Raw genomic sequence first — 25,374 nt, 5'->3', positions numbered from 1 at the left:
CTGGAACACGCCTCCTCTTTTCGCTGAACCGCCCCCCGGAGCGCAAGTTCATTCTCTAATTTAAGGACGTGCGTCGGTGGAGGGAAAATTCCAATGTGCGTTGAGTGCAAAATAGGAATTATACAAGCGCCAGAGTACAAAGTCAATTGCGCTGAGTGCAAGATAGAGCCCTTAGTGTGCAAACGCATTTACACTTTATGCTCCATGAGCCTCCAAGTCACAGGAGCACCAACCAGCTGCCGCACTGACTGCTAGATTACCTGAGAGATTAACTGCTTCTGTGCTCTAATTTTAGACCCAACACATTCAAATGTCACAAACTATGTTCAGCAGGGTCTCCTGTTTCTTATGATATCAACATTTGGGAGATAGGAGTTAATATCGTTGAGGTAGAAGCAGTATGAAAAGTGTGTCGTCAGCATGGCAACCTTAAAATGGAGTTGGAAACACATAACTGATTAAAATGAGCTAATAAGTGCAGTTTCCACACACACACACACACACACACACACACACACACACACACACACACACACACACACACAGATTTTAGGACATTTTCACTTTTTTAAGCATTATTCAACTCTTGAACTCAAATTCAAAACGTATAATTTTAAAAGCTTAAACACAATAAGAGATTTATTCATCTTTTCACTTTCATAGTAATTAGACTGTCTCCAAACTAGAATACACCTTCATCTGCTTCCTCATAAATTAAACCCAGCAACCCAGCAAAGATTCATTAAGTCATAAACACTCTTTATATTTATTCAACTTTTCATTCCCATTTACTTCCACTCTTTTCTGTTTTTCCAACTAAAATACTCCTTTGGTTGCTTCTTTATACAAATTAAAGCCAGCAATTCAGATTAGTGTCAGCTTTTCAACAAACCTTAAAATATTCCACATTTTTCATACTTTATATGTTTTATTCAACATTTTAAGCCAAAAATGCAGTTTGAACCTGACTGCGCCTTGTGGTTTGTTACACAGAACCATTTGGGAAGTTGTCGGAAACTGTTTGGAAAAGGGCAGAGACTTTCCTCTGTCTATCATTAGCAAACATTCAACTTCCAATCAGATCAATGAACCATATAATGTCAAACTCTTACTGAAGTCTTTTCCATCAAGAAAAGCCTTCAGTGTCGTTCTTCATTGTTCTTTCAATGAAGAAATTCAGTTCTGATATAACTGATTCTACAGAATCTTTCATTTTGAGCAAACAATCTAGCACACATCTAGCGTTAAACCAGGCCTGTAGCTCACGACATAGCTGCGAGTATCTTCACACAAGAAGCAAGACGTATGTACAGTTTGATCGGTTTACCTGGTGTGAATGAATGCCTCAACGGTTACACAAACAAACACAAAATCTGCAAAAGAAACTTGCAGATTGTTTATTGACACAATGTTTGCTAATGCTACTTCCTACCTTGCTGGAGTTAACATCTATTGTTTATATATTTAAATGTCATAAATAATCCTGATTTATTAACATGGGTTTTGGTCAGATGTTCTTTTCTTAACTCTCATGTAACCATAGCATTTACTATATTCCTGATGTGTTTGTTTTCTTTAGTATCATATTTTAAGTTTATATAAGAACATAATACTTTATATGGAAGTTGTTTTGTTGTGATCTTTGAAAAATTAAAATCTGATTGTTGATGTAAAAGTTAATTTGATGTATAACCTGAAAATTATCACAAGACAGAACTGATTGTATTTATATAAATTATGTTACGTTGTGTCTGAGTTGTACAATACTAATAAAATTAAATAGACATCATGTACACTGAGGAATCTTCTTCATGTTTTCATCCTTTTGGTGGGTACAAGCTAAATTCTGCCCCTAAAAATGGGGATTATCAGCAGGATTACAATTTTAAAATACATCACTTTTTCAGAATCAGAATCAGGTTTATTGCCATGTAAGTTTTTACACATACATGGTAATTGTCTTGTCTCTGTGCATTGGTACATAAAAAAATCACAAAAAAGTACTTTTTAAAGATAAATAAAGGTAAAGATAAAGATAGAAAGATCTAAAGCTGTACAAGAATGATATTTACAATGTGCAAGATAAAAAAAACAACAAACGGGAGTGCATTAATATAATGCATGTATACAGGGTAGGTTTAAGAGTCAGTGTCAGTGGGGGGTTCTGGGCCTTGTTAATGAGAACTGCTGCAGACGGAAAGAAACTGTTCTTGTGGCATGAGGTTTTGGTCCTGATGGACTGCAGCCTCCTGCCAGAGGGAAGTGTTTCAAAGAGTTTGTGTTTGGGGTGGGAGGGGTTAGGCACAATCATGCCTGCACGCCTCAGGGTCCTGGAGGCATACGGGAGAGTTAATTTTTTAAAGTGTTGGAATTTGAAACGCTTAATTATCAACCATAGCTTACAGTCATTTGTGCTACAGCAACAATACTGTGCTGAAGTATTCACACTACGAAGCAACACTGAGGACAACAATCTGTGATTGCTTGCAGCAATCAGGTGAGTAAATGGACTGGGAAGGAGGAGAGAGTTGGTATGAGGCAAGGTGAGCCACCTAAAAGAATATAATCCATGTTATGTGCTGGCTGGAAATTAACAGAAACTATGTATCTGTAGAGGCCATTGTTTGGGGTGGCAGTAGCTCAGTGTGTAGGGACTTGGCTTGGGAACCGGAGGGTCGCCGATTCAAGTCCCACAGTCCCACAGAGAGTGTGTAGCTGGAGAGGTGCCACAAGTGCATGTAGTGTGCATTTCAGCCTCTGTGTGTGTGTTTGTGTGTGTGTGTGTGTATACAAAAAAGAGTGAAAAGAACAGTTTTCCCCTAGGGGATCAATAAAGTATATCTTCTTCTTCTTTTGGCAGAGGAGGCTCTGGAAAAACATCCCAATGTACGTTATCTGAAGAGATGTGTTGCACTCTGCTACAAATGGATTTATTTCAGGGATATTGACCAACACATAATGAAAAAAATCAACCTTGCAAATTTATACGCAAAATCAAAGTACAGCCAGGCTAAAGCTGAGCAGATATACCAGGAACTGCTAGAAAGTGATCTGGAACCAGCAAACAAACAGATGCTTTACAGAAACTACACAAAGTATTTAAACTTCAATTGACAGGATCACCACAGGGCATTGCGCTACCACATGATGGCAGCAGAGATACAAACCTACTATTGGGAAAACAGATTTTCTAGCAAACCTGCAAGAGCTGCAGTATTGACTGTGTTATATGGTTGATTGATCTGACTGGTTGAAGTTCACCAATGAAACACTAACTAAGCAGCAGGCAGGTATTAATTACCAAAGAGAAGGCGTTTGACACATTAAGTGATTGGTCCCATACACTGTACCTACATTTTAAGATGCTTCCCTCAGGAAGGCTCTAGACCGCCATGAGCCCCAAAAATATGTGTGATCTTAGATCAACGGTGCCGTTAAAAGGGAGTTAGTTGCATGCAAAGACGGTGTCTGTGTAACGCATAATATTAAACTTACATCACCTTAGCACGAACTGAAAGACTATAGTTACTACAGTAACCTGAGTTAATCAAATCAACAACACAATACAATAACCTGAATAAAACACATCAGTAACATTAACAATAGGCCCAGTACGTTACCGACAGTCCAATGGAGATGAAGAGGGTGAGCTGCGTCGGTCAGCTGGCGGTTCTGTGAGCTGGGCTGATCAGGATTGTGGTTCTGAAGTCCAAACAGTCTCTGCTGTGCAATGTCCGCTGGCGCAGATAGCAAGAGAAAAAGGCGTTTCGCTCGTTGCTTACTGAAGTCTTTTCCATCAAGAAAAGCCTTCAGTGCCGTTCTTCATTGTTCTTTCAATGAAGAAATTCAGTTCTGATATAACTGATTCGAGCAGAATCTACACTAACCGCCATTTTGAGCAAACAGTCACTTCACACACGTCACACACATCTAGCGTTAAACCAGGCCTGTAGCTCACGACATAGCTGCGAGTATCTTCACACAAAACACTGATTGGTCCAGTAACACATAGATTGAAGGCAGGTAGTAGATAGATTCTACCAATTTTGTGATCTTGCAAGTACAGCTGTCCTGCAATATTAATGCAGTTTAGCGTCAGCCTTTAAACCTCTAACATACACACCTACTTTTTTCTTCAATAGCTGCATTCTCTAGTTGACATGTTTATTATCCATCAGTTCTCTTCAGGGTGCAACAACACTGGTCCAAACTGGAGGCCCTGCAGTGCCACTTCACCTGGGACCTGAACCCTGGCAGGTCCAAACTTTTCCGTGTCAGAGACAAGCTGGAGGACATCGGCACTGAGGAGGGAAACAGCTGGCTGGGTCACATTTACAACCTGCGGGGGTACATTCAGTACAAGCTGGGGTTCACTGAAGACTCCCAGAGTTTGTTCAACCAGGCTACAGAGGCCCTCCGCCTGACAAGAGGAGCAGAAGAGGGTCCCTGGTTAGTGGTGAACTACGGGAACCTGGCTTGGCTGCACCACCACCTGGGAAAACAAGAAGAGAGTCAGGCGTACCTGTCAAAGGTCGACGCCCTGATGAAAAAATATCCATCTCCATCCCAGGACGAGCTCCATCCAGAGATCTACGCTGAAAAAGCCTGGACCCTGATGAAGTTCAGCACAGACCAAAAGCTGCAGGCTGCAGATTACTTTGAGAGAGCCATCAGGATGCAGCCGGACATGGTGGAGTGGAACACCAGCCGTGTCTTAGCATTAGAGAGTGCTTCTTACAACGAAGGGCCTGAGGCTGACATCTTGCAGAAATTGAGAATTGCCAAGGAACAGGATCCAGAGAACTTGTATCTCGCTGCTAAATACCTTGAACAACGTGGTAAGAAAGGAGAAAGTATTGAAGAAGAAGCACGTGAGTTAGGCAGACAGGTTTTGATAAATCCTGTGAGCAGCTACAGCGGTATGAAAGCATTACTGTGGGTTTACAGAAACTATGTATCTGTAGATGAGGCCATTACTTTGGCAGAGGAGGCTCTGGAAAAAACATCCAGATGTACGTTATCTGAAGAGTTGTGTTGCACTCTGCTACAAATGGATTTATTTCAGGGATATTGGCCAAGAAGTAATGGATAGAAGCAGAATAGAGAGAGCACTCAGTCTCCATGAGGAGGTGATTTCTCTTTACCCTCAGTCTTCTCTTGTGAAGAAAATAGACCTCGCAAAGATGTACATAAACTCAAAGTACAGCCAGGCTAAAGCTGACCAGATATTCCAGGAACTGCTAGAAAGTGATCTGGAACCTGCAGACAAACAGATGCTTTACACCAACTACGCATACCATTTATTCTTTCATCTAAACGACAGCGACAGGGCAACACAGTACCACATGAGGGCAGCAGAGATACCACATGAGTCCTCCTTTCGTGAGAGAAGCATCAGAGTTCTGACTCAGATTAGAGACAGAAAGAAAGACAGAATGTGCAGAGAAGTAGAGAAGTTTCTGTCAAACCTGCAAAAGCCACAATGTTTTTAACAGCACTGATTCTAAACCCAGGAAAAGGAAAAGAAACCTGTATATTAATTTGAATACCTTATCCTAGATAGACCCAAATATTGTGTGTAGATGTGTAGATTATTATACTTTCATTCTCTGGTACAGTTTGATCGGTCTTAATGTTTACCTGGTGGGAATGAATGTCTCCAGGGTTACACATACAAACAAAAAATCACATAAACTGTCATAGGAACGAGCAGATTGTTTATTAACACAATGTTTGCTAACGCCACTTTCTACCTTGCTGGAGTTAACATCCACTGTTTATATATTCAAATGTCATAAATAATCCTGATTAATTAACATAGATTTTGATCAGATGTTCTTTTCTTAACTCTCATGTAACCATAGCATTTACTATATTCCTGACGTGTTTGTTTTCTTTAGTATCATATTTTAAGTTTATATAAGAACATAATACTCTCTATGGAATTTCTCTTTGTTGTGAGCTTTGGAAAATAAAACTCTGATTGGTGATGTAATAGTTAATTTGATGCACAACCTGAATATTATCACAAGACCGAACTGATCATATTCATATACATTATGTTACGTTGTGTTTGAGTTGTACAATAAAATGAAATATACATCATGTACACTGAGGAATCTTCTTCATGTTGTTCATTCTTTTGGTGGGTATGAGCTGAATTCTGGGTTTATTTTTTGACCGCCCACAACAGAGTCAAAACCAATCAGGAGCCGTCATATGAATCACACTCCCGTCATAAAGTCTGACTTAGACTCTACAACATTTTGAAAAACACTTGCAACTTAACTTTGACTTGAACCCTTTATTGACCTCACTAATAAAAAAGCTAATGAAATATGGGCCTCTACCAAACAGTTGAGACGTTGCTTCATGGTAAAAGTTATTGTAACTTTATCATCAAACAAATTATTGAATAACATCAATAAATGATACTGTAACGCTGGTTACTCTTAAGGTAAAAAAAAAATAAACACCCCTTTGGGGGGGGGGGAAAAAAAAAAAAAAGGGAAAACCACATCTTTTTTAAAAAACAACCTTTAATTTTCAAATTTAAAAAAAAAAAAAAAAACAACAAAAAAAAAAAAAAACCCCCAAAAAAAAAAAAAATAAAAAAACCCAAAAAAATAAATAATATATTATTTAATATACAAAAAAAAAAAAAAAAAAAAAAAAAAAATAAATAAAAAAAAAAAAAAAAAAAAAAAAAAAAAAAAAAAAAAAAAAAAAAAAAAAAAAAAAAAAAAAAAAATACTGACCTCAGTAAATGTTCATAACTCATTAAAAACATTAACTTTATTATCGTTGTATCATTACCTTTATCACTAAAGGACAACTCAAAAATCATACTTCCAGATCCAGTCAGGTCAGGTCGGGCACTGGATTCAGACTTTCTTTTCCAACTAATAGAAACCTAAAGCATCGTCTCTGTCATACTGACACAACAGATCTGCACGGAGCTCTGATTATCTGACTTTGATATTTCTATATATAAAATCTAAACTTTGTCCCCTTTATCAGCAGGTATCACACAAGTCTCAAACCTTGTAATCCCAACACGCCCTTCAAGTCTATAATAATAATATGTGTATTTTATAAGACAACAGAACAGTGTAACCTTATAAAGGAAAATAGAAATCACATTTTTTTGTCTTCTGCCCAATAAAAACTGATGTATTTAAAAATTGTAACCCTGCTTATAATCCCCATTTTTACTAAATGTAACTGTAATCTGATTATGTCTTTTTTCTGTTGCTGATTACAGTGTTTTGTATCCTGATTAACTCAGTTACATGTAATCTGTTACTCCCCAAACCAGTTTATTCCATTATATATATATGCGGAAATAATTTCAGAAGAAGTCCTAATCAGATTACAGTTACATTTAGTAAAAATCGGGATTATTAGCAGGATTACAATTTTTAAATACATCAGTTTGTATTGTGCAGAAGACAAAAAAATTATGATTTCCATTTTCTTTCATAAGGTTACATTGTTCTGTTATATTATAAAATAGACATCATCATATTATTATAGACTTGAAGGGCGTGTTGGGATTACAAGGATTGAGACTTGTGTGATACCTGCTGATAAAGGGACAAAGTTTAGATTTTATATGTAGAAATATAAAAGTCTGATAATCAGAGCTCTGTGCAGATCTGTTGTGTCAGTATGACAGAAACGGTGTTGTAGGTTTCTATTAGTGGGAAAAGAAAGTCAGAATCCAGTGCCCGATCCTGACCTGATTGGATCTAATCATTTACAGCTCTGCAGGAGTTGAACATTAGTGATTTTACACTGCCGCACCCAAAGCAGCAGCTATATAAAGAGCAGAAACCAGAGGCTCATATTTAGAAAACTACCAGCTGGATGATGAGGTGAGTGTCTTCTTCCTCCACATGAAATGAGAACATTACCCTGAACATAGCACAACATGAAGGACACTATATTACTGCATATGTGTTTTAACTTTGTTATTTTTATCCTCCATCAGTGCTGCTCAGAGTCAAACACTGGAGGCCAAACTTGAGGCCCTGCAGTGCCACTTCACCTGGGAGCTGAACCCTGGCAGGTCCAAACTTTTCTGTCTCAGAGACAGGCTGGAGGACATCGACACCGAGGAGGGAAACAGCTGGCTGGGTCACATTTACAACCTGCGGGGGTACATTCAGTACAAGCTGGGATTCACTGAAGACGCCCAGAGTTTGTTCAACCAGGCTGCAGAGGCCCTCCGCCTGACAAGAAGAGCAGAAGAGGGTCCCTGGTTAGTGGTGAACTACGGGAACCTGGCTTGGCTGCACCACCACCTGGGAGAACAAGAAGAGAGTCAGGATTACCTGTCAAAGGTCGACGCCCTGATGAAAAAATATCCATCTCCATCCCAGGACGAGCTCCATCCAGAGATCTACGCTGAAAAAGCCTGGACCCTGATGAAGTTCAGCGCAGACCAAAAGCGGCTGGCTGCAGATTACTTTGAGAGAGCCATCAGGATGCAGCTGGACATGGTGGAGTGGAACACCAGCCTTGTCGTAGCATTAGTGAGTGCTTCTTACAATGAAGGGCCTGAGGCTGACATCTTGCAGAAATTGAGAATTGCCAAGGAACAGGATCCAGAGAACTTGTATCTCGCTGCTAAATACCTTGAACAACGTGGTAAGAAAGGAGAAAGTATTGAAGAAGAAGCACGTGAGTTAGGCAGACAGGTTTTGATAAATCCTGTGAGCAGCTACAGCGGTATGAAAGCATTACTGTGGGTTTACAGAAACCATGTATCTGTAGATGAGGCCATTACTTTGGCAGAGGAGGCTCTGGAAAAACATCCAGATGTACGTTATCTGAAGAGCTGTGTTGCACTCTGCTACAAATGGATTTATTTCAGGGATATTGGCCAAGAAGTAATGGATAGAAGCAGAATAGAGAGAGCACTCAGTCTCCATGAGGAGGTGATTTCTCTTTACCCTCAGTCTTCTCTTGTGAAGAAAATAGACCTCGCAAAGATGTACATAAACTCAAAGTACAGCCAGGCTAAAGCTGACCAGATATTCCAGGAACTGCTAGAAAGTGATCTGGAACCTGCAGACAAACAGATGCTTTACACCAACTACGCATACCATTTATTCTTTCATCTAAACGACAGCGACAGGGCAACACAGTACCACATGAGGGCAGCAGAGATACCACATGAGTCCTCCTTTCGTGAGAGAAGCATCAGAGTTTTGACTCAGATTAGAGACAGAAAGAAAGACAGAATGTGCAGAGAAGTAGAGAAGTTTCTGTCAAACCTGCAAAAGCCACAATGTTTTTAACAGCACTGATTCTAAACCCAGGAAAAGGAAAAGAAACCTGTATATTAATTTGAATACCTTATCCTAGATAGACCCAAATATTGTGTGTAGATGTGTAGATTATTATACTTTCATTCTCTGGTACAGTTTGATCGGTCTTAATGTTTACCTGGTGGGAATGAATGTCTCCAGGGTTACACATACAAACAAAAAATCACATAAACTGTCATAGGAACGAGCAGATTGTTTATTAACACAATGTTTGCTAATGCCACTTTCTACCTTGCTGGAGTTAACATCCACTGTTTATATATTCAAATGTCATAAATAATCCTGATTAATTAACATAGATTTTGATCAGATGTTCTTTTCTTAACTCATGTTACCATAGCATTTACTATATTCCTGACGTGTTTGTTTTCTTTAGTATCATATTTTAAGTTTATATAAGAACATAATACTCTCTAAGGAATTTCTCTTTGTTGTGAGCTTTGGAAAATAAAACTCTGATTGGTGATGTAATAGTTAATTTGATGCATAACCTGAATATTATCACAAGACCGAACTGATCATATTCATATACATTATATTACGTTGTGTTTGAGTTGTACAATAAAATGAAATATACATCATGTACACTGAGGAATCTTCTTCATGTTGTTCATTCTTTTGGTGGGTATGAGCTGAATTCTGGGTTTATTTTTTGACCGCCCACAACAGAGTCAAAACCAATCAGGAACCGTCATATGAATCAGACTCCCGTCATAAGTCTGACTTAGACTCTACAACATTTTGAAAAACACTTGCAACTTAACTTTGACTTGAACCCTTTATTGACCTCACTAATAAAAAAGCTAATGAAATATGGGCCTCTACCAAACAGTTGAGACGTTGCTTCATGGTAAAAGTTATTGTAACTTTATCATCAAACAAATTATTGAATAACATCAATAAATGATACTGACCACAGTAAATGTTCATAACTCATTAAAAACATTAACTTTATTATCGTTGTATCATTACCTTTATCACTAAAGGACATCTCAAAAATCATACTTCCAGATCCAGTCAGGTCAGGTCGGGCACTGGATTCAGACTTTCTTTTCCAACTAATAGAAACCTAGAGCACCGTCTCTGTCATACTGACACAACAGATCTGCACGGAGCTCTGATTATCTGACTTTGATATTTCTACATATAAAATCTAAACTTTGTCCCCTTTATCAGCAGGTATCACACAAGTCTCAAACCTTGTAATCCCAACACGCCCTTCAAGTCTATAATAATAATATGTGTATTTTATAAGACAACAGAACAGTGTAACCTTATAAAGGAAAATAGAAATCACATTTTTTTTGTCTTCTGCCCAATAAAAACTGATGTATTTAAAAATTGTAACCCTGCTTATAATCCCCATTTTTACTAAATGTAACTGTAATCTGATTATGTCTTTTTCTGTTGCTGATTACAGTGTTTTGTATCCTGATTAACTCAGTTACATGTAATCTGTTACTCACCAAACCAGTTTATTCCATTATATATATATGCAGAAATAATTTCAGAAGAAGTCATAATCAGATTACAGTTACATTTAGTAAAAATCGGGATTATTAGCAGGATTACAATTTTTAAATACATCAGTTTGTATTGTGCAGAAGACAAAAAAAATATGATTTCCATTTTCTTTCATAAGGTTACATTGTTCTGTTATATTATAAAATAGACATCATCATATTATTATAGACTTGAAGGGCGTGTTGGGATTACAAGGATTGAGACTTGTGTGATACCTGCTGATAAAGGGACAAAGTTTAGATTTTATATGTAGAAATATCAAAGTCTGATAATCAGAGCTCTGTGCAGATCTGTTGTGTCAGTATGACAGAAACGGTGTTGTAGGTTTCTATTAGTGGGAAAGAAAGTCAGAATCCAGTGCCCGATCCTGACCTGATTGGATCTAATCATTTACAGCTCTGCAGGAGTTGAACATTAGTGATTTTACACTGCCGCACCCAAAGCAGCAGCTATATAAAGAGCAGAAACCAGAGGCTCATATTTAGAAAACTACCAGCTGGATGATGAGGTGAGTGTCTGCTTCCTCCATGTGAAATGAGAACATTATCCTGAACATAGCACAACACAAAGGACACTATATTACTGCGTATGTGTTTTAACTTTGTTATTTTTATCCTCCATCAGTGCTGCTCAGAGTCAAACACTGGAGGCCAAACTTGAGGCCCTGCAGTGCCACTTCACCTGGGAGCTGAACCCTGGCAGGTCCAAACTCTTCCTTGTCAGGGACAACCTGGAGGACATCGGCACCGAGGAGGGAAACAGCTGGCTGGGTCACATTTACAACCTGCGGGGGTACATTCAGTACAAGCTGGGATTCACTGAAGACGCCCAGAGTTTGTTCAACCAGGCTACAGAGGCCCTCCGCCTGACAAGAGGAGCAGAAGAGGGTCCCTGGTTAGTGGTGAACTACGGGAACCTGGCTTGGCTGCACCACCACCTGGGAAAACAAGAAGAGAGTCAGGCGTACCTGTCAAAGGTCGACGCCCTGATGAAAAAATATCCATCTCCATCCCAGGACGAGCTCCATCCAGAGATCTTGGCTGAAAAAGCCTGGACCCTGATGAAGTTCAGCACAGACCAAAAGCTGCTGGCTGTAGATTACTTTGAGAGAGCCATCAGGATGCAGCCGGACATGGTGGAGTGGAACACCAGCCGTGTATTAGCATTAGTGAGTGCTTCTTACAACGAAGGGCCTGAGGCTGACATCTTGGAGAAATTGAGAATTGCCAAAGAACAGGATCCAGAGAACTTGTATCTCGCTGCCAAATACCTTGAACAACGTGGTAAGAAAGGAGAAAGGATTGAAGATGAAGCACGTGAGTTAGGCAGACAGGTTTTGAGGAATCCTGTGAGCAGCTACAGCGGTATGAAAGTATTACTTCGCATTTACAAAAACTATGTATCTGTAGATGAGGCCATTGATTTGGCAGAGGAGGCTCTGGAAAAACATCCAGATGTACGTTATCTGAAGAGCTGTGTTGCAATCTGCTACAAATGGAAGATTTTTTCCAAGGATAATCGCCCAAATCAACCGATGATAGAGAAAGCAATCAGTCTCCATGAGGAGATGATTGCTCTTTACCCTCATTCTTCTCTTCTGATGGAAATAGACCTTGCAAATATGTACGCAAAGTCAAGTCACAGCAAGGCTCAAGCTGAGCAGATATTCCAGAAACTGCTAAAACGTGATTTGGAACCTGCAGACAAACAGAAGCTTTACCACAACTATGCAAAATATCTAAACTTCAATCGACATTATGGCCACGGGTCAGCACAGTATCACATGAGGGCGGCAGAGATACCGCATGAGTCCTCCTTTCGTGAGAGAAGCATCAGATTTCTGATTCAGATTAGAGACAGAAAGAAAGACAGAATGTGGAGAGAAGTAGAGAAGTTTCTGGCAAACCTGTAAGAGCCACGTTTTTAACAGCACTGGTTCTAAACCCAGGAAAAGGAAAAGAAACCTGTATATTAATTTGAATACCTTATCCTAGATAGACCCAAATATTGTGTGTAGATGTGTAGATTATTATACTTTCGTTCTCTGGTACAGTTTGATCGGTCTTAATGTTTACCTGGTGGGAATGAATGTCTCCAGGGTTACACATACAAACAAAAAATCACATAAACTGTCATAGGAACGAGCAGATTGTTTATTAACACAATGTTTGCTAACGCCACTTCCTACCTTGCTGGAGTTAACATCCACTGTTTATATATTCAAATGTCATAAATAATCCTGATTAATTAACATAGATTTTGATCAGATGTTCTTTTCTTAACTCTCATGTAACCATAGCATTTACTATATTCCTGACGTGTTTGTTTTCTTTAGTATCATATTTTAAGTTTATATAAGAACATAATACTCTCTAAGGAATTTCTCTTTGTTGTGAGCTTTGGAAAATAAAACTCTGATTGGTGATGTAATAGTTAATTTGATGCACAACCTGAATATTATCACAAGACAGAACTGATCATATTCATATACATTATGTTACATTGTGTTTGAGTTGTACAATAAAATTAAATATACATCATGTACACTGAGGAACCTTCTTCATGTTGTTCATCCTTTTGGTGGGTATGAGCTGAATTCTGGGTTTATTTTTTGACCGCCCACAGGAAAAGAAACCAATCAGGAACCCAGTGCAGTCCTCTAGTGTGGACTCATTCACATCGTCATATGAATCAGACTCCCGTCATAAATCTGACTTAGACTCAACAACATTTTTAAAAACACTTGCAACTTCCCCTTTGACTTGAACCCTTTATTGACCTCACTAATAAAAAAGCTAATGAAATATGGGCCTCTACCAAACAGTTGAGACGCTGCTTCATGGTAAAAGTTATTGTAACTTTATCATGAAACAAATTATTGAATACCATCAAGAAATTATACTGACCACAGTAAATTTTCACAATTCATTAAAAACATTAACTTTATTATCATTGTATCACTACCTCTATCACTGAAGGATAACTCAACTGTTTGGTTGAGTATGTTTTTAGACAGTAAAAAATCATACTTCTGAAATTATTTCCACATATATATAATGGAATAAACTGGTTTGGGGAGTAACAGATAACATATAACTCAGTTAATCACGATACAAAACACTGTAATCAGCGACAGAAAAAAAGATACACGTCATATTATTATTATAGACTTGAAGGGCGTGTTGGGTTTGCAAGGTTTGAGACTTGTGTGATACCTGCTGATAAAAGGGACAAAGTTTAGATATTAAATGTAGAAATATCAAAGTCTGATAATCAGAGCTCCGTGCAGATCTGTTGTGTCAGTATGACAGAAACGGTGTTGTAGGTTTCTATTAGTGGGAAAAGAAAGTCTGAATCCAGTGCCCGACCTGACCTGATTGGATCTAATCATTTACAGCTCTGCAGGAGTTGAACATTAGTGATTTTACACTGCCGCACCCAAAGCAGCAGCTATATAAAGAGCAGAAACCAGAGGCTCATATTTAGAAAACTACCAGCTGGATGATGAGGTGAGTGTCTGCTTCCTCCAAATGAAATGAGAACATTATCCTGAACATAGCACAACACAAAGGACACTATATTACTGCGTATGTGTTTTAACTTTGTTATTTTTATCCTCCATCAGTGCTGCTCAGAGTCAAACACTGGAGGACAAACTGGAGGCCCTGCAGTGCCACTTCACCTGGGACCTGAACCCTGGCAGGTCCAAACTCTTCCGTGTCAGGGACAAGCTGGAGGACATCGGCACCGAGGAGGGAAACAGCTGGCTGGGTCACATTTACAACCTGCGGGGGTACATTCAGTACAAGCTGGGATTCACTGAAGACGCCCAGAGTTTGTTCAACCAGGCTACAGAGGCCCTCCGCCTGACAAGAGGAGCAGAAGAGGGTCCCTGGTTAGTGGTGAACTACGGGAACCTGGCTTGGCTGCACCACCACCTGGGAGAACAAGAAGAGAGTCAGGATTACCTGTCAAAGGTCGACTCCCTGATGAAAAAATATCCATCTCCATCCCAGGACGAGCTCCATCCAGAGATCTACGCTGAAAAAGCCTGGACCCTGATGAAGTTCAGCACAGACCAAAAGCTGCTGGCTGCAGATTACTTTGAGAGAGCCATCAGGATGCAGCCGGACATGGTGGAGTGGAACACCAGCCGTGTCGTAGCATTAGTGAGTGCTTCTAACTACAGCAACGAAGAGCTGGAGGCTGACATCTTGGAGAAATTGAGAATTGCCAATGAACAGGATCCAAAGAACTTTTACCTTGCTGCTAAATACCTTGAACAACGTGGTAAGAAAGGAGAAAGTATTGAAGATGAAGCACGTGAGTTAGGCAGACAGGTTTTGATAAATCCTGTGAGCAGCTACAGCGGTATGAAAGCATTACTGTGGGTTTACAGAAACCATGTATCTGTAGATGAGGCCATTGATTTGGCAGAGGAGGCTCTGAAACAACATCCAGATGTACGTTATCTGAAGAGCTGTGTTGCACTCTGCTACAAATGGATTTATTTCAGGGATATTGACCAAGACGTAATGGATAGAAGCAGAATAGAGAGAGCACTCAGTTTCCATAAGGAGGTGATTTCTCTTTACCCTCAGTCTTCTCTTGTGAAGAAAATAGACCTCGCAAAGATGTACGCAAACTCAAAGTACAGCCAGGCTCAAGCTGAGCAGATATATCAGGAACTGCTAAAACGTGATCTAGAACCTGCAGAGAAACAGATGCTTTGTCATAACTACGCACACCAATTATTCCGCAAAGGAATGCATAACGACAGGTCAATACAGTATCACATGAGGGCAGCAGAGATACCGCAACAATCCTCTTTTCGTGACAAAAGCATCAGAGTTCTGACTCAGATAAGAGACAGAAAGAAAGACAGAATGTGTAGAGAAATAGAGAAGTTTCTGGCAAACCTGCAAGAGCCATAATGTTTTTAACTGCACTGGTTAGGAATCCAGAAAAAAAATGCATTAGCTCAAGAAATCTGTAGATATAAATTTGATCACATACAGACTGGGAGAAAAGATTTGTGGAAACTGCAGAAAAGACTACTTCTTAAGATAAACTCAAAATAGAAGCGAGAAATGTACGGTGAAGACCCTGATCGCAACATTGAAGTAAAGTTTTGTATAATTGACCCTGGTACTTGTACGAGGGAACCCTTTTAATGGATTTATCATCAGATGTGAAAATACTAAAATCATGAAGCAACCTTCAAAAAAGACCATGAACTTTGTCTTCTGAGCATTTAAAACTAATTTTAGGTTAATCAGGAAAGTTTGCAATGATGGAAATGAAGTCTGAAGCTCTTGCACTGCCTGTCCTAAGGAGGGAGCATGTGCATAAAGTACAGTGTCATCAGCATAAAAGTGTACTTTTGCTTGTATGTCCTTACTTAAAACATTTATGAAACTAGAGAACAAAGTAGGTACTGACATGGAACCCTGGGGGACACCTTTAGTTATTTCAATCTGATATATGGCCCTGTGGGCACACTGAGCTCGATCTGCAAAATTATTATTATCATTTAACAGCCTTAGGACAGAAACCAACATTCTTGAGCTTGATCAACATAAATTTGTGATCCACTGAATCAAAAGCCATGGATAGATCCACAAATAACGCAGCACAACTCTGTTTTCTGTCCAGGGCACCAATGAGGTCATTTGTCACAACCATAGCAGCAATAATGGTACTGTGGCGGTTCTAAACCCAGACTGAAAATTTTAATATCAACTAAAAACTGTTCTAAGTGTACATTTAACTGGGATTCAAGCATCTTGGCTAGCACTGAGAGTTTTGAGATTGCATGGTAATTGTTCAACTCTGAGGGGTCTCCACCTTTAAGTAAAGGGAGAATATAGGCAGCTTACCAAATTTTAGGTATTGAGTTGAAGAGACTCAAAATAAAAATATGTGGTCAAAGTCTTCCAGAGCTTTACACACTTGAGCTAATGAAAAAGGTTCAAAATCAAACAAATCCAAATTCCCATCAGTTGCAGTCGTGGCAGAACATGAGATCAATGTATTTAAGTTAGAGCTGTCAAATATAGACCCACCATGAATAAAGTGTTTGTTAAATTGACTGAACATTATTTTATCTGAATCAACCCAAATGTGATGAGGGAGGTCTGAAGCAACAAGGACAAGTATTTAATTAATTTCCAGGATATTGTTGGGTTATTTATGTTCTCTATAACTGACTTCAGATAAAACTCTGATTTGGATTTTCTGATCATTGAAGTTCACTTTGTCCCTACCACCGATCATAAACTTCTTAATAGGAACATGTTTATTAGTGTTAGACAGGAAAATTTAATGAAAATAATCCCATGCCAGTTCAACATCCGCAATCAGAGTAACTCTGCTAAAATCATTGTCATACAAATCATGCAAAAAGGGCCTACTCTTCAAAACTTTTAAAATATCTTTTAGAAATAAGACAGGCTTTTACCGTAGGGATTTTGGTATTCCTGACACAAGTAACCACTGACATCATTACAAAATATGCCAGTTGAGGTGTATTTGATATAATTAAATCAAGCAAGGTAGATTTCCTTTATGTGCTTTAGGATTTGGCCTTGTTTGTGGTTCAATGAGCTGCAGAAGGTTTAAGGAGTCACAGAGTTCTTTAAAACAACCTGAGTCGGGCGCCCGGTTAGCTCAGTGGGTAGAGCTGGCGACCCATGTACCGAGGCTGAGTCTTTGCTGCTGCTGCCCAGGGTTCAAATCCAACCTACAGCCCTTTGCTGCGTGTCATCCCCTCTCTCTGTCTGTCTTCAGCTGTCTCTATCATAAAGGCAATAAAAAGCCCAAAAAAATACTTTGTCTTACATCCCAATTCAGGTCACCCATAAGGATGAATAGTCAGGATACAAAATCAAATGTGTGTCAGTTAATTGGGTCAAAAAATGCAATAAAGACAACAAGTGACACTCCTCTTGTCTTTGGAAACACTAGGACAGATGTCTGATGTATGTGTTTTATATCTCTGTGTTGTTGTCCATGTATTGTTTTGTGTTGTTTTTATGTTAATATGGATTTCTGTGTGTGAAATAAAGTTAATTTGAATTTAAAATACATCAGTTTTTCTTGAGCAGAAGACACAATTTTGATGCTATCTCTAATCTCTAATTTAAGGTTACATTGTTCTGTTGTCTTATAGAATACATGCCATCTTATTATTTATTATATTATATATTTATTTTCTCTAGTCTTTATTTGCATATTTGGTGTTGAAGTAATCCAAAATTAACATAAAGTAATGGAATTACTTTAATATTGTGAAACTTCGCTTACTAACTACATTTTTTAACAGGTAATTAGTACTCTATCCAATTACATTTTTAAAGTAACCCTGGGAATAACCTTAAATGTATTATATTAACAACAAGGAATGATCAGAGGTTTTTAATTACACTACCACAAAATGACAAACAATCAATGTGGTAGAGTAAATTCTTTTACCCTTATTAGACTAATAACAATATTTCTGTTCACACGTCTGAACCTAAAATATGTTGAAAAAACACGTCTTCCTGTAAGGAGGAAAAGGTCTGACCACTCAACGACTTCTCTTTTATTGCCTTTAATGGATAGAAACAGCTGTAGAGTGACAGGAAAGGGTGGAAGAGAGACGGGATGCAGCAAACTGAACCCTGCAGAATCAGAAGGGTGGAAGAATTTATCAGAATAAAGTCACTTAAATGCAACTTCTTTATACAAATGTTATCCAACCAAGTTTAAATGTACTCAGTTTTCGTCTGTTAAAGGAAATTATTACTTTCCTGTAAAAACAATTTATGGCCAATTAATTTATGTGTTTTTCTTCATAATTGCTGGATCATTAAGAATCATCTGGATGATTAATAAACTGAAATTCAATTCAATTCAATTTCAATTCAATTTTATTTGTATAGCGCCAATTCATAACAGAAGTTATCTCAGGACACTTTTCAAATAGAGCAGGTCTAGACCGAACTCTTTAAAACATTAATTACAGAGACCCAACAGTACCACCATGAGCAAGCACTTGGCGACAAGGGCAAGGAAGAACTGCCTGTTAAAAGGTAGAAACCTAGGACAGATCCTCCGGCTCTAGGTGGGTGGTCGTCTGTCTCGACCAGTTGGGGTGAGAGAGAGAGGCAGAGAGAGAGAGAGCGAGAGACAGACAGACAGACAGACAGGTGCACAGCAACAACAGTATTGGCAATGGCAATCTAGCAGGACCATGGCAGGAGGCTCCACCAGGATCGACAAGAACCTGCAAGACGAGAAAGCACAAGAACTCCGGGGAAGAAGTGGAGTTAGTAACATGCATTAATGGGACATGAATGAGTGCAGAAAGAGAGAGGAAGAGAGGAGCTCAGTGCACCATGGGAAATCCCCTGATAGTCTAGGCCTATAGCAGCATAACTAAGGGATGGTTCAGGACTCACCTGATCCAGCCCTAACTATAAGCTTTATCAAAGAGGAATGTCTTAAGCCTACTCTTGAATGTGGAGAGGGTGTCTGCCTCCCGAACCACAAATGGAAGCTGGTTCCACAGGAGAGGAGCTTGGTAGCTGAAGGCTCTGGCTCCTGTTCTACTTTTAGAGACTATAGGAACCACAAGTAGCCCAGCATTCAGAGAACGTAGTGTTCTAGAGGGGTAATAGGGTACTATGAGCTCTTTAAGATATGAAGGGGCCTGACCATGAAGAGCTTCATAGGCGAGGAGGAGGATTTTAAATTCTATTCTACATTTTACAGGGAGCCAATGCAGAGAAGCTAGTACAGGAGAGCTGTGATCTCTTTTTCTAGTTCCTGTCAGTACTCGTGCTGCAGCGTTCTGAATTAAATAGAGCTATATCAGCTACACATAATTATACATACACATATACATCATAAGCTATACATCATTATAACGCTCAAATGTTTATAATAATATAAAGTCAACTTGAAGAAGAAAATGAGTCAATGGAACAAAATGGAATTATATCATCTGTACTGAAAATAGTGCAAACACTTAACTTCATTTAAAACAAGTGAGTTGCTTCAACAATTCACTTTTGAGAATTCATTTATGTTAATTTACTTCCTTTATTAAGATGTGTTGTCAGGTTGTACAGTCCAAGGTTTGAGACTTGTGTGATACCTGCTGATAAAGGGGAGAAAGTTTAGATATCAAAGCCAGATAATCAGAGCTCCGTGCAGATCTGTTGTGTCAGTATGACAGAAACGATGCTCTATGTTTCTATTAGTGGGAGAAAGTCCAAATCCAGGACGAGCTCCACATCATTTACAACTCTGCAGGAGTTGAACGTTAGTGATTTTAAACTGCCGCACCCAAAGCAGCAGCTATATAAAGAGCAGAAACCAGAGGCTCATATTTAGAAAACTACCTGCTGAAAGATGAGGTGAGTGTCTGCTTCTTCCAGATAAAACATTATCCTGAACATAGCACAACATGAAGGACACTATATTACTGCGTATGTGTTTTAACTTTGTTATTTTTATCCTCCATCAGTGCTGCTCAGAGTCAAACACTGGAGGCCAAACTGAAGGCCCTGCAGTGCGGCTTCACCTGGGATCTGAACCCTGGCAGGTCCAAACTTCTCCGTCTCAGAGACATCCTGGAGGACATCGGCACTGAGGAGGGAAACAGTTGGCTGGGTCACATTTACAACCTGCGGGGGTACATTCAGTACAAGCTGGGGTTCACTGAAGACTCCCAGAGTTTGTTCAACCAGGCTACAGAGGCCCTCCGCCTGACAAGAGGAGCAGAAGAGGGTCCCTGGTTAGTGGTGAACTACGGGAACCTGGCTTGGCTGCACCACCACCTGGGAAAACAAGAAGAGAGTCAGGCTTACCTGTCAAAGGTCGACGCCCTGATGAAAAAATATCCATCTCCATCCCAGGACGAGCTCCATCCAGAGATCTTGGCTGAAAAAGCCTGGACCCTGATGAAGTTCAGTGCAGTCCAAAGGCTGCTGGCTGTAGTTTACTTCGAGAGAGCCATCAGGATGCAGCCGGACATGAAGGAGTGGAACACCAGCCGTGTCTTAGCAGTAATGAATGCTTCTAACTACTGCAACGAAGGGCCTGAGGCTGGCATCTTGGAGGAAATGAAAATCGCCAAAGAACAAGATCCAGAGAACTTGTATCTCGCTGCTAAATACCTTGAACAACGTGGTAAGAAAGGAGAAAGTATTGAAGATGAAGCATGTGAGTTACGCACGCGGGTTTTGATAAATCCTGTGAGCAGTTACAGCGGTATGAAAGTATTACTGTGGGTTTACAGAAACTATGTATCTGTAGATGAGGCCATTACTTTGGCAGAGGAGGCTCTGGAAAAACATCCAGATGTACGTTATCTGAAGAGCTGTGTTGCACTCTGCTACAAATGGAAGATTTTTTCCGAGGATAGTCACACAAATCAACCTATGATAGAGAAAGCAATCAGTCTCCATGAGGAAGTGATTAATCTTTACCCTCATTCTTCTCTTGTGAAGAAAATAGACCTCGCAAATATATACGCAAAGTCAAGTCACAGCCAGGCTAAAGCTGACCAGATATTCCAGGAACTGCTAGAAAGTGATCTGGAACCTGCAGAGAAACAGATGCTTTATCACAGCTACTCAAACCATTTATTCTTTCATCTAAACGACAGCGACAGGGCAACACAGTATCACATGAGGGCAGCAGAGATACCGCATAAGTCCTTCTATCGTGAGAGAAGCATCAGAGTTTTGACTCAGATTAGAGACAGAAAGAAAGACAGAATGTGGAGAGAAATAGAGACGTTTCTGTCAAACCTGCAAGGGCCACAATGTTTTAAAAAGCACTGATTCTAAACCCAAAAAATGCAGGTATTGCATTACCTTAAAAAACCTGTATATTAATTTGAATACCTTATTGTAGATGGACCCAAATATTGTGCGTAGATGTGTAGATTATTATACTTTCGTTCTCTGGTACAGTTTGATCGGTCTTAATGTTTACCAGGTGTGAATGAATGTCTCCAGGGTTACACATACAAACAAAAAATCACATAAACTGTCGTAGGAACGAGTAGATTGTTTATTAACACAATGTTTGCTAACGCCACTTTCTAGCTTGCTGGAGTTAACATCCACTGTTTATATATTCAACTGTCATTAATAATCCTGATTTATTAACATAGATTTTGATCAGATGTTCTTTTCTTAACTCTCATGTAACCATAGCATTTACTATATTCCTGACGTGTTTGTTTTCTTTAGTATCATATTTTAAGTTTATATAAGAACATAATACTCTCTATGGAATTTCTCTTTGTTGTGAGCTTTGAAAAATAAAACTCTGATTGGTGATGTAATTGTTAATTTGATGTATAACCTGAATATTATCACAAGATCGAACTGATCATATTCATATACATTATGTTGCATTGTGTCTGAGTTGTACAATAAAATTAAATATACATCATGTACACTGAGGAATCTTCTTCATGTTGTTCATTCTTTGGGTGGGTACGAGCTAAATTCTGGGTTTATCAAAACCAATCAGGAACCCAGTGCAGTCCTCTAGTGTGGACTCATTCATATCGTCATATGAATCAGACTCCCGTCATAAGTCTGACTTAGACTCTACAACATTTTTAAAAACACTTGCAACTTCCCCTTTGACTTAAACCTTTTATTGTCCTCACTAATAGAAAAGCAAATGAAATATGGGCCTCTACCAAACAGTTGAAATGTTGCTTCATGGTAAAAGTTATTATAACTTATAATAATGGAATAACATCAATAAATCATACTGACCACAGTAAATGTTCATAATTCATTAAAAACAGTACAATTATTATCGTAGTATCATTACTTTATCACTATGGACAACTCAACAGTTTTGGTTGAGCATGTTTTTAGACAGTAAAAAATCATACTTCTGAAATTATTTCCACATATATATAATGGAATAAACTGGTTTGGGGAGTAACAGATTACATGTAACTGAGTTAATCAGGATACAAAACACTGTAATCAGCGACAGAAAAAAAGGACATAATCAGATTACAGTTACATTTAGTATAAATCGGGATTATTAGCAGGATTCCAATTTTTTAAATACATCAGTTTTTATTGAGCAGAACACAAGAAAATCTTGATTTCCATTTTCTTTGATAAGGTTACACTGTTCTGTTGTCTTATAAAATACACATCATATTATTATTATTATAGACTTGAAGGGCGTGTTGGGATTGCAAGGTTTGAGACTTGTGTGATACCTGCTGATAAAGGGGACAAAGTTTAGATATTATATGTAGAAATATCAAAGTCTGATAATCAATTTACACTGCTGCACCCAAAGCAGCAGCTACAGTGGGTACGGAAAGTATTCAGACCCCTTTAAATTTTTCACTCTTTGTTTCATTGCAGCCGTTTGCTAAAATCAAAAAAGTTCATTTTATTTCTCATTAATGTACACTCAGCACCCCATCTTGACAAAAAAAAAAAAAAACAGAAATGCAGAATTTTTTGCTAATTTATTAAAAAAGAAAAACTGAAATATCACATGGTCATAAGTATTCAGACTCACATACTGTCCATTTCTTCTGATCCTCCTTGAGGTGGTTCTGCTCCTTCATTGGAGTCCAGTTGTGTTTAATTAAACTGATTGGACTTGATTAGGAAAGGCACACACCTGTCTATATAAGACCTTACAGCTCACAGTGCATGTCAGAGCAAATGAGAATCATGAGGTCAAAGGAACTGCCCAAGGAGCTCAGAGACAGAATTGTGGCAAGGCACAGAATTGTGGCAAGGCACAGATCTGGCCAAGGTTACAAAAGAATTTCTGCAGCACTCAAGGTTCCTAAGAGCACAGTGGCCTCCATAATCCTTAAATGGAAGAAGTTTGGGACGACCAGAACTCTTTCTAGACCTAGCCGTCCAGCCAAACTGAGCAATCGTGGGAGAAGAGCCTTGGTGAGAGAGGTAAAGAAGAACCCAAAGATCACTGTGGCTGAGCTCCAGAGATGCAGTAGGGAGATGGGAGAAAGTTCCACAAAGTCAACTATCACTGCAGCCCTCCACCAGTCGGGGCTTTATGGCAGAGTGGCCCGACGGAAGCCTCTCCTCAGTGCAAGACATATGAAAGCCTGCATAGAGTTTGCCAAAAAACACAGGAAGGACTCCCAGACTATGAGAAATAAGATTATCTGGTCTGATGAGACCAAGATTGAACTTTTTGGCGTTAATTCTAAGCGGTATGTGTGGAGAAAACCAGGCACTACTCATCACCTGCCCAATACAATCCCAACAGTGAAACATGGTGGTGGCAGCATCAGGCTATGGGGGGTGTTTTTCAGCTGCAGGGACAGGACGACTGGTTGCAATTGAAGGAAAGATGAATGCGGCCAAGTACAGAGATATCCTGGAAGAAAACCTCTTCCAGAGTGCTCAGGACCTCAGACTGGGCCGAAGGTTCACCTTCCAACAAGACAATGTATCACTCCAGGAAATAAGCGACACTAGTTCTTCATACAGATGGATTTATTGCTCTCTCAAACTCCACTTCATCGTCATCAATCCACCGTCGAACTGTTACAGGACAATATACAAATACACGCATTCATTTAACATAAAATTGACACGCCAAAGACTAATTAACATAACGAGCAACGTAAATAAACATACCTCGCTGGCTGCATACAACCCAGGGGGAATGAGTCTTCTTAAACAAAAAATCTTTCAAAATCAAAAATAGGAAATACAAAGATCACCTTGAAACACTTTAAACAACTTAAAACAGAGCATAAACTTCTTCTTGTAATCTTTCTCTTCAGGTAGATTCACGCAATTAAGTGCGTCCCTTGCGCAACAGGCGACAAATATTAGTTCCTACCCAGTGCACAATACAAATAAATATTCACAAAGTAAACCACATACATAATATATGTAAACAAATATTTATGGCAGTTGTACTTCCACCAAATCACAATTTTGTGTGATTTCGCTTCACCATTTTACTTCACTTTCGTTTCAACCTCACAATTAACTTGAACTTGTGGAGAATAACCCTGACCTTTATTCTGCTTCAAGCAGTAGAACAGTCTTATGTACAGGCCTATCAAGATAGACTGGCTTAGCAGTGCGTTTTCCCTTGTTGTCTAAAGTCGAGTCACTAACTAACAGCTTCACCTTTCTAACTCTTCCATCAGAGCTAGGGTACACTTCTGTCACTCTTGCCAATCTCCATCGATTTCTTGGAGAACTGTCCTCATGAAGGATGACAATGTCATTAACCTTCGTATTTATCTTGTCTCTTTGCCATTTTTGTCTATGCTGGAGATTAAGGAGGTACTCCTTCTTCCACCTTCTCCAGAATTCATTTGCCAAGAACTGCACCTGGCGCCATCTCTTGCCTAGGTATAGGTCCTGTCTCACAAACTGACCAGGAGGGGGCAGTATTATGCTGGACTTCATCATGAGAATGTGGTTGGGCGTGAGAGGTTCGAGACTTGTTGGATCATTTAAGTGTTCTGTTG

The 25,374-nt window shown here is 39.2% G+C and overlaps 4 protein-coding genes and 1 long non-coding RNA gene across 14 annotated transcripts in view; 4 read left to right on the top strand and 1 right to left on the bottom strand.

Moving 5' to 3' along the window:
• The window catches only part of LOC127349816 (interferon-induced protein with tetratricopeptide repeats 2-like), a 68,053-nt gene extending 58,127 nt beyond the window's left edge, over window positions 1-9,926 (top strand). Inside the window, exon 4 of the mRNA XM_051375763.1 lies at window positions 8,805-9,926. Coding sequence (XP_051231723.1) covers window positions 8,805-9,305 — 501 coding nt within the window. The 3' untranslated portion in view covers window positions 9,306-9,926. The remainder of the gene's footprint in view (window positions 1-8,804) is intronic.
• LOC127349818 (interferon-induced protein with tetratricopeptide repeats 5-like) overlaps window positions 1-17,943 on the top strand; it is a 43,737-nt gene extending 25,794 nt beyond the window's left edge. The window contains exons 3-4 of one of the 4 annotated variants that reach the window (XM_051375768.1): window positions 8,346-8,702; window positions 12,193-13,413. In XM_051375768.1, the coding sequence (XP_051231728.1) occupies window positions 8,346-8,702; window positions 12,193-12,771 (936 nt within the window). In that variant the 3' untranslated portion in view covers window positions 12,772-13,413. Of the gene's footprint in view, window positions 1-4,531; window positions 4,889-8,345; window positions 8,703-12,192; window positions 13,414-15,136 lie in introns of those variants that run through there. The other 3 variants (XM_051375767.1, XM_051375766.1, XM_051375769.1) reach the window with 3 other exon arrangements.
• Window positions 1-25,374, top strand: part of LOC127349821 (interferon-induced protein with tetratricopeptide repeats 5-like) — a 48,629-nt gene that overhangs the window by 15,909 nt on the left and 7,346 nt on the right. The window contains exons 1-3 of one of the 3 annotated variants that reach the window (XM_051375776.1): window positions 7,804-7,877; window positions 7,994-8,071; window positions 14,563-14,836. In XM_051375776.1, coding sequence (XP_051231736.1) covers window positions 7,870-7,877; window positions 7,994-8,071; window positions 14,563-14,836 — 360 coding nt within the window. In that variant the 5' untranslated portion in view covers window positions 7,804-7,869. Of the gene's footprint in view, window positions 1-7,803; window positions 7,878-7,993; window positions 8,072-11,483; window positions 11,562-14,562; window positions 14,837-25,374 lie in introns of those variants that run through there. The other 2 variants (XM_051375774.1, XM_051375775.1) reach the window with 2 other exon arrangements.
• Window positions 1-25,374, bottom strand: part of LOC127349833 (uncharacterized) — an 84,674-nt gene that overhangs the window by 53,397 nt on the left and 5,903 nt on the right. The window contains exons 2-3 of one of the 2 annotated variants that reach the window (XR_007880421.1): window positions 11,590-11,796; window positions 4,182-4,285 (exon numbers count right to left, since the gene is read on the bottom strand). This is a non-coding gene — a long non-coding RNA (uncharacterized LOC127349833). Of the gene's footprint in view, window positions 1-4,181; window positions 4,286-11,589; window positions 11,797-25,374 lie in introns of those variants that run through there. The other variant, XR_007880422.1, reaches the window with a different exon arrangement.
• Window positions 11,206-22,281, top strand: LOC127349815 (interferon-induced protein with tetratricopeptide repeats 1B-like). Of its 4 annotated transcripts, none has more exons than XM_051375758.1 (3): window positions 11,206-11,367; window positions 14,485-14,521; window positions 20,411-22,281. In XM_051375758.1, exons 1-3 carry the CDS (start codon window positions 11,360-11,362, stop codon window positions 21,692-21,694), a joined length of 1,329 nt encoding a protein of 442 aa, XP_051231718.1. In that variant the 5' UTR covers window positions 11,206-11,359; the 3' UTR covers window positions 21,695-22,281. The 4 variants fall into 4 exon arrangements, with proteins under 4 accessions (XP_051231718.1, XP_051231719.1, XP_051231720.1 ...); XM_051375760.1 differs by lacking the exon at window positions 11,206-11,367 and adding an exon at window positions 14,244-14,368; XM_051375759.1 differs by lacking the exon at window positions 14,485-14,521 and having other exon boundaries at window positions 20,374-22,281.

This window comes from Dicentrarchus labrax, unplaced genomic scaffold, assembly GCF_905237075.1.
Source record: "Dicentrarchus labrax unplaced genomic scaffold, dlabrax2021, whole genome shotgun sequence".
In the NCBI taxonomy this organism is placed as follows: Eukaryota; Metazoa; Chordata; class Actinopteri; family Moronidae; genus Dicentrarchus; species Dicentrarchus labrax.
This window is presented reverse-complemented; position numbering and strand designations above follow the sequence as displayed.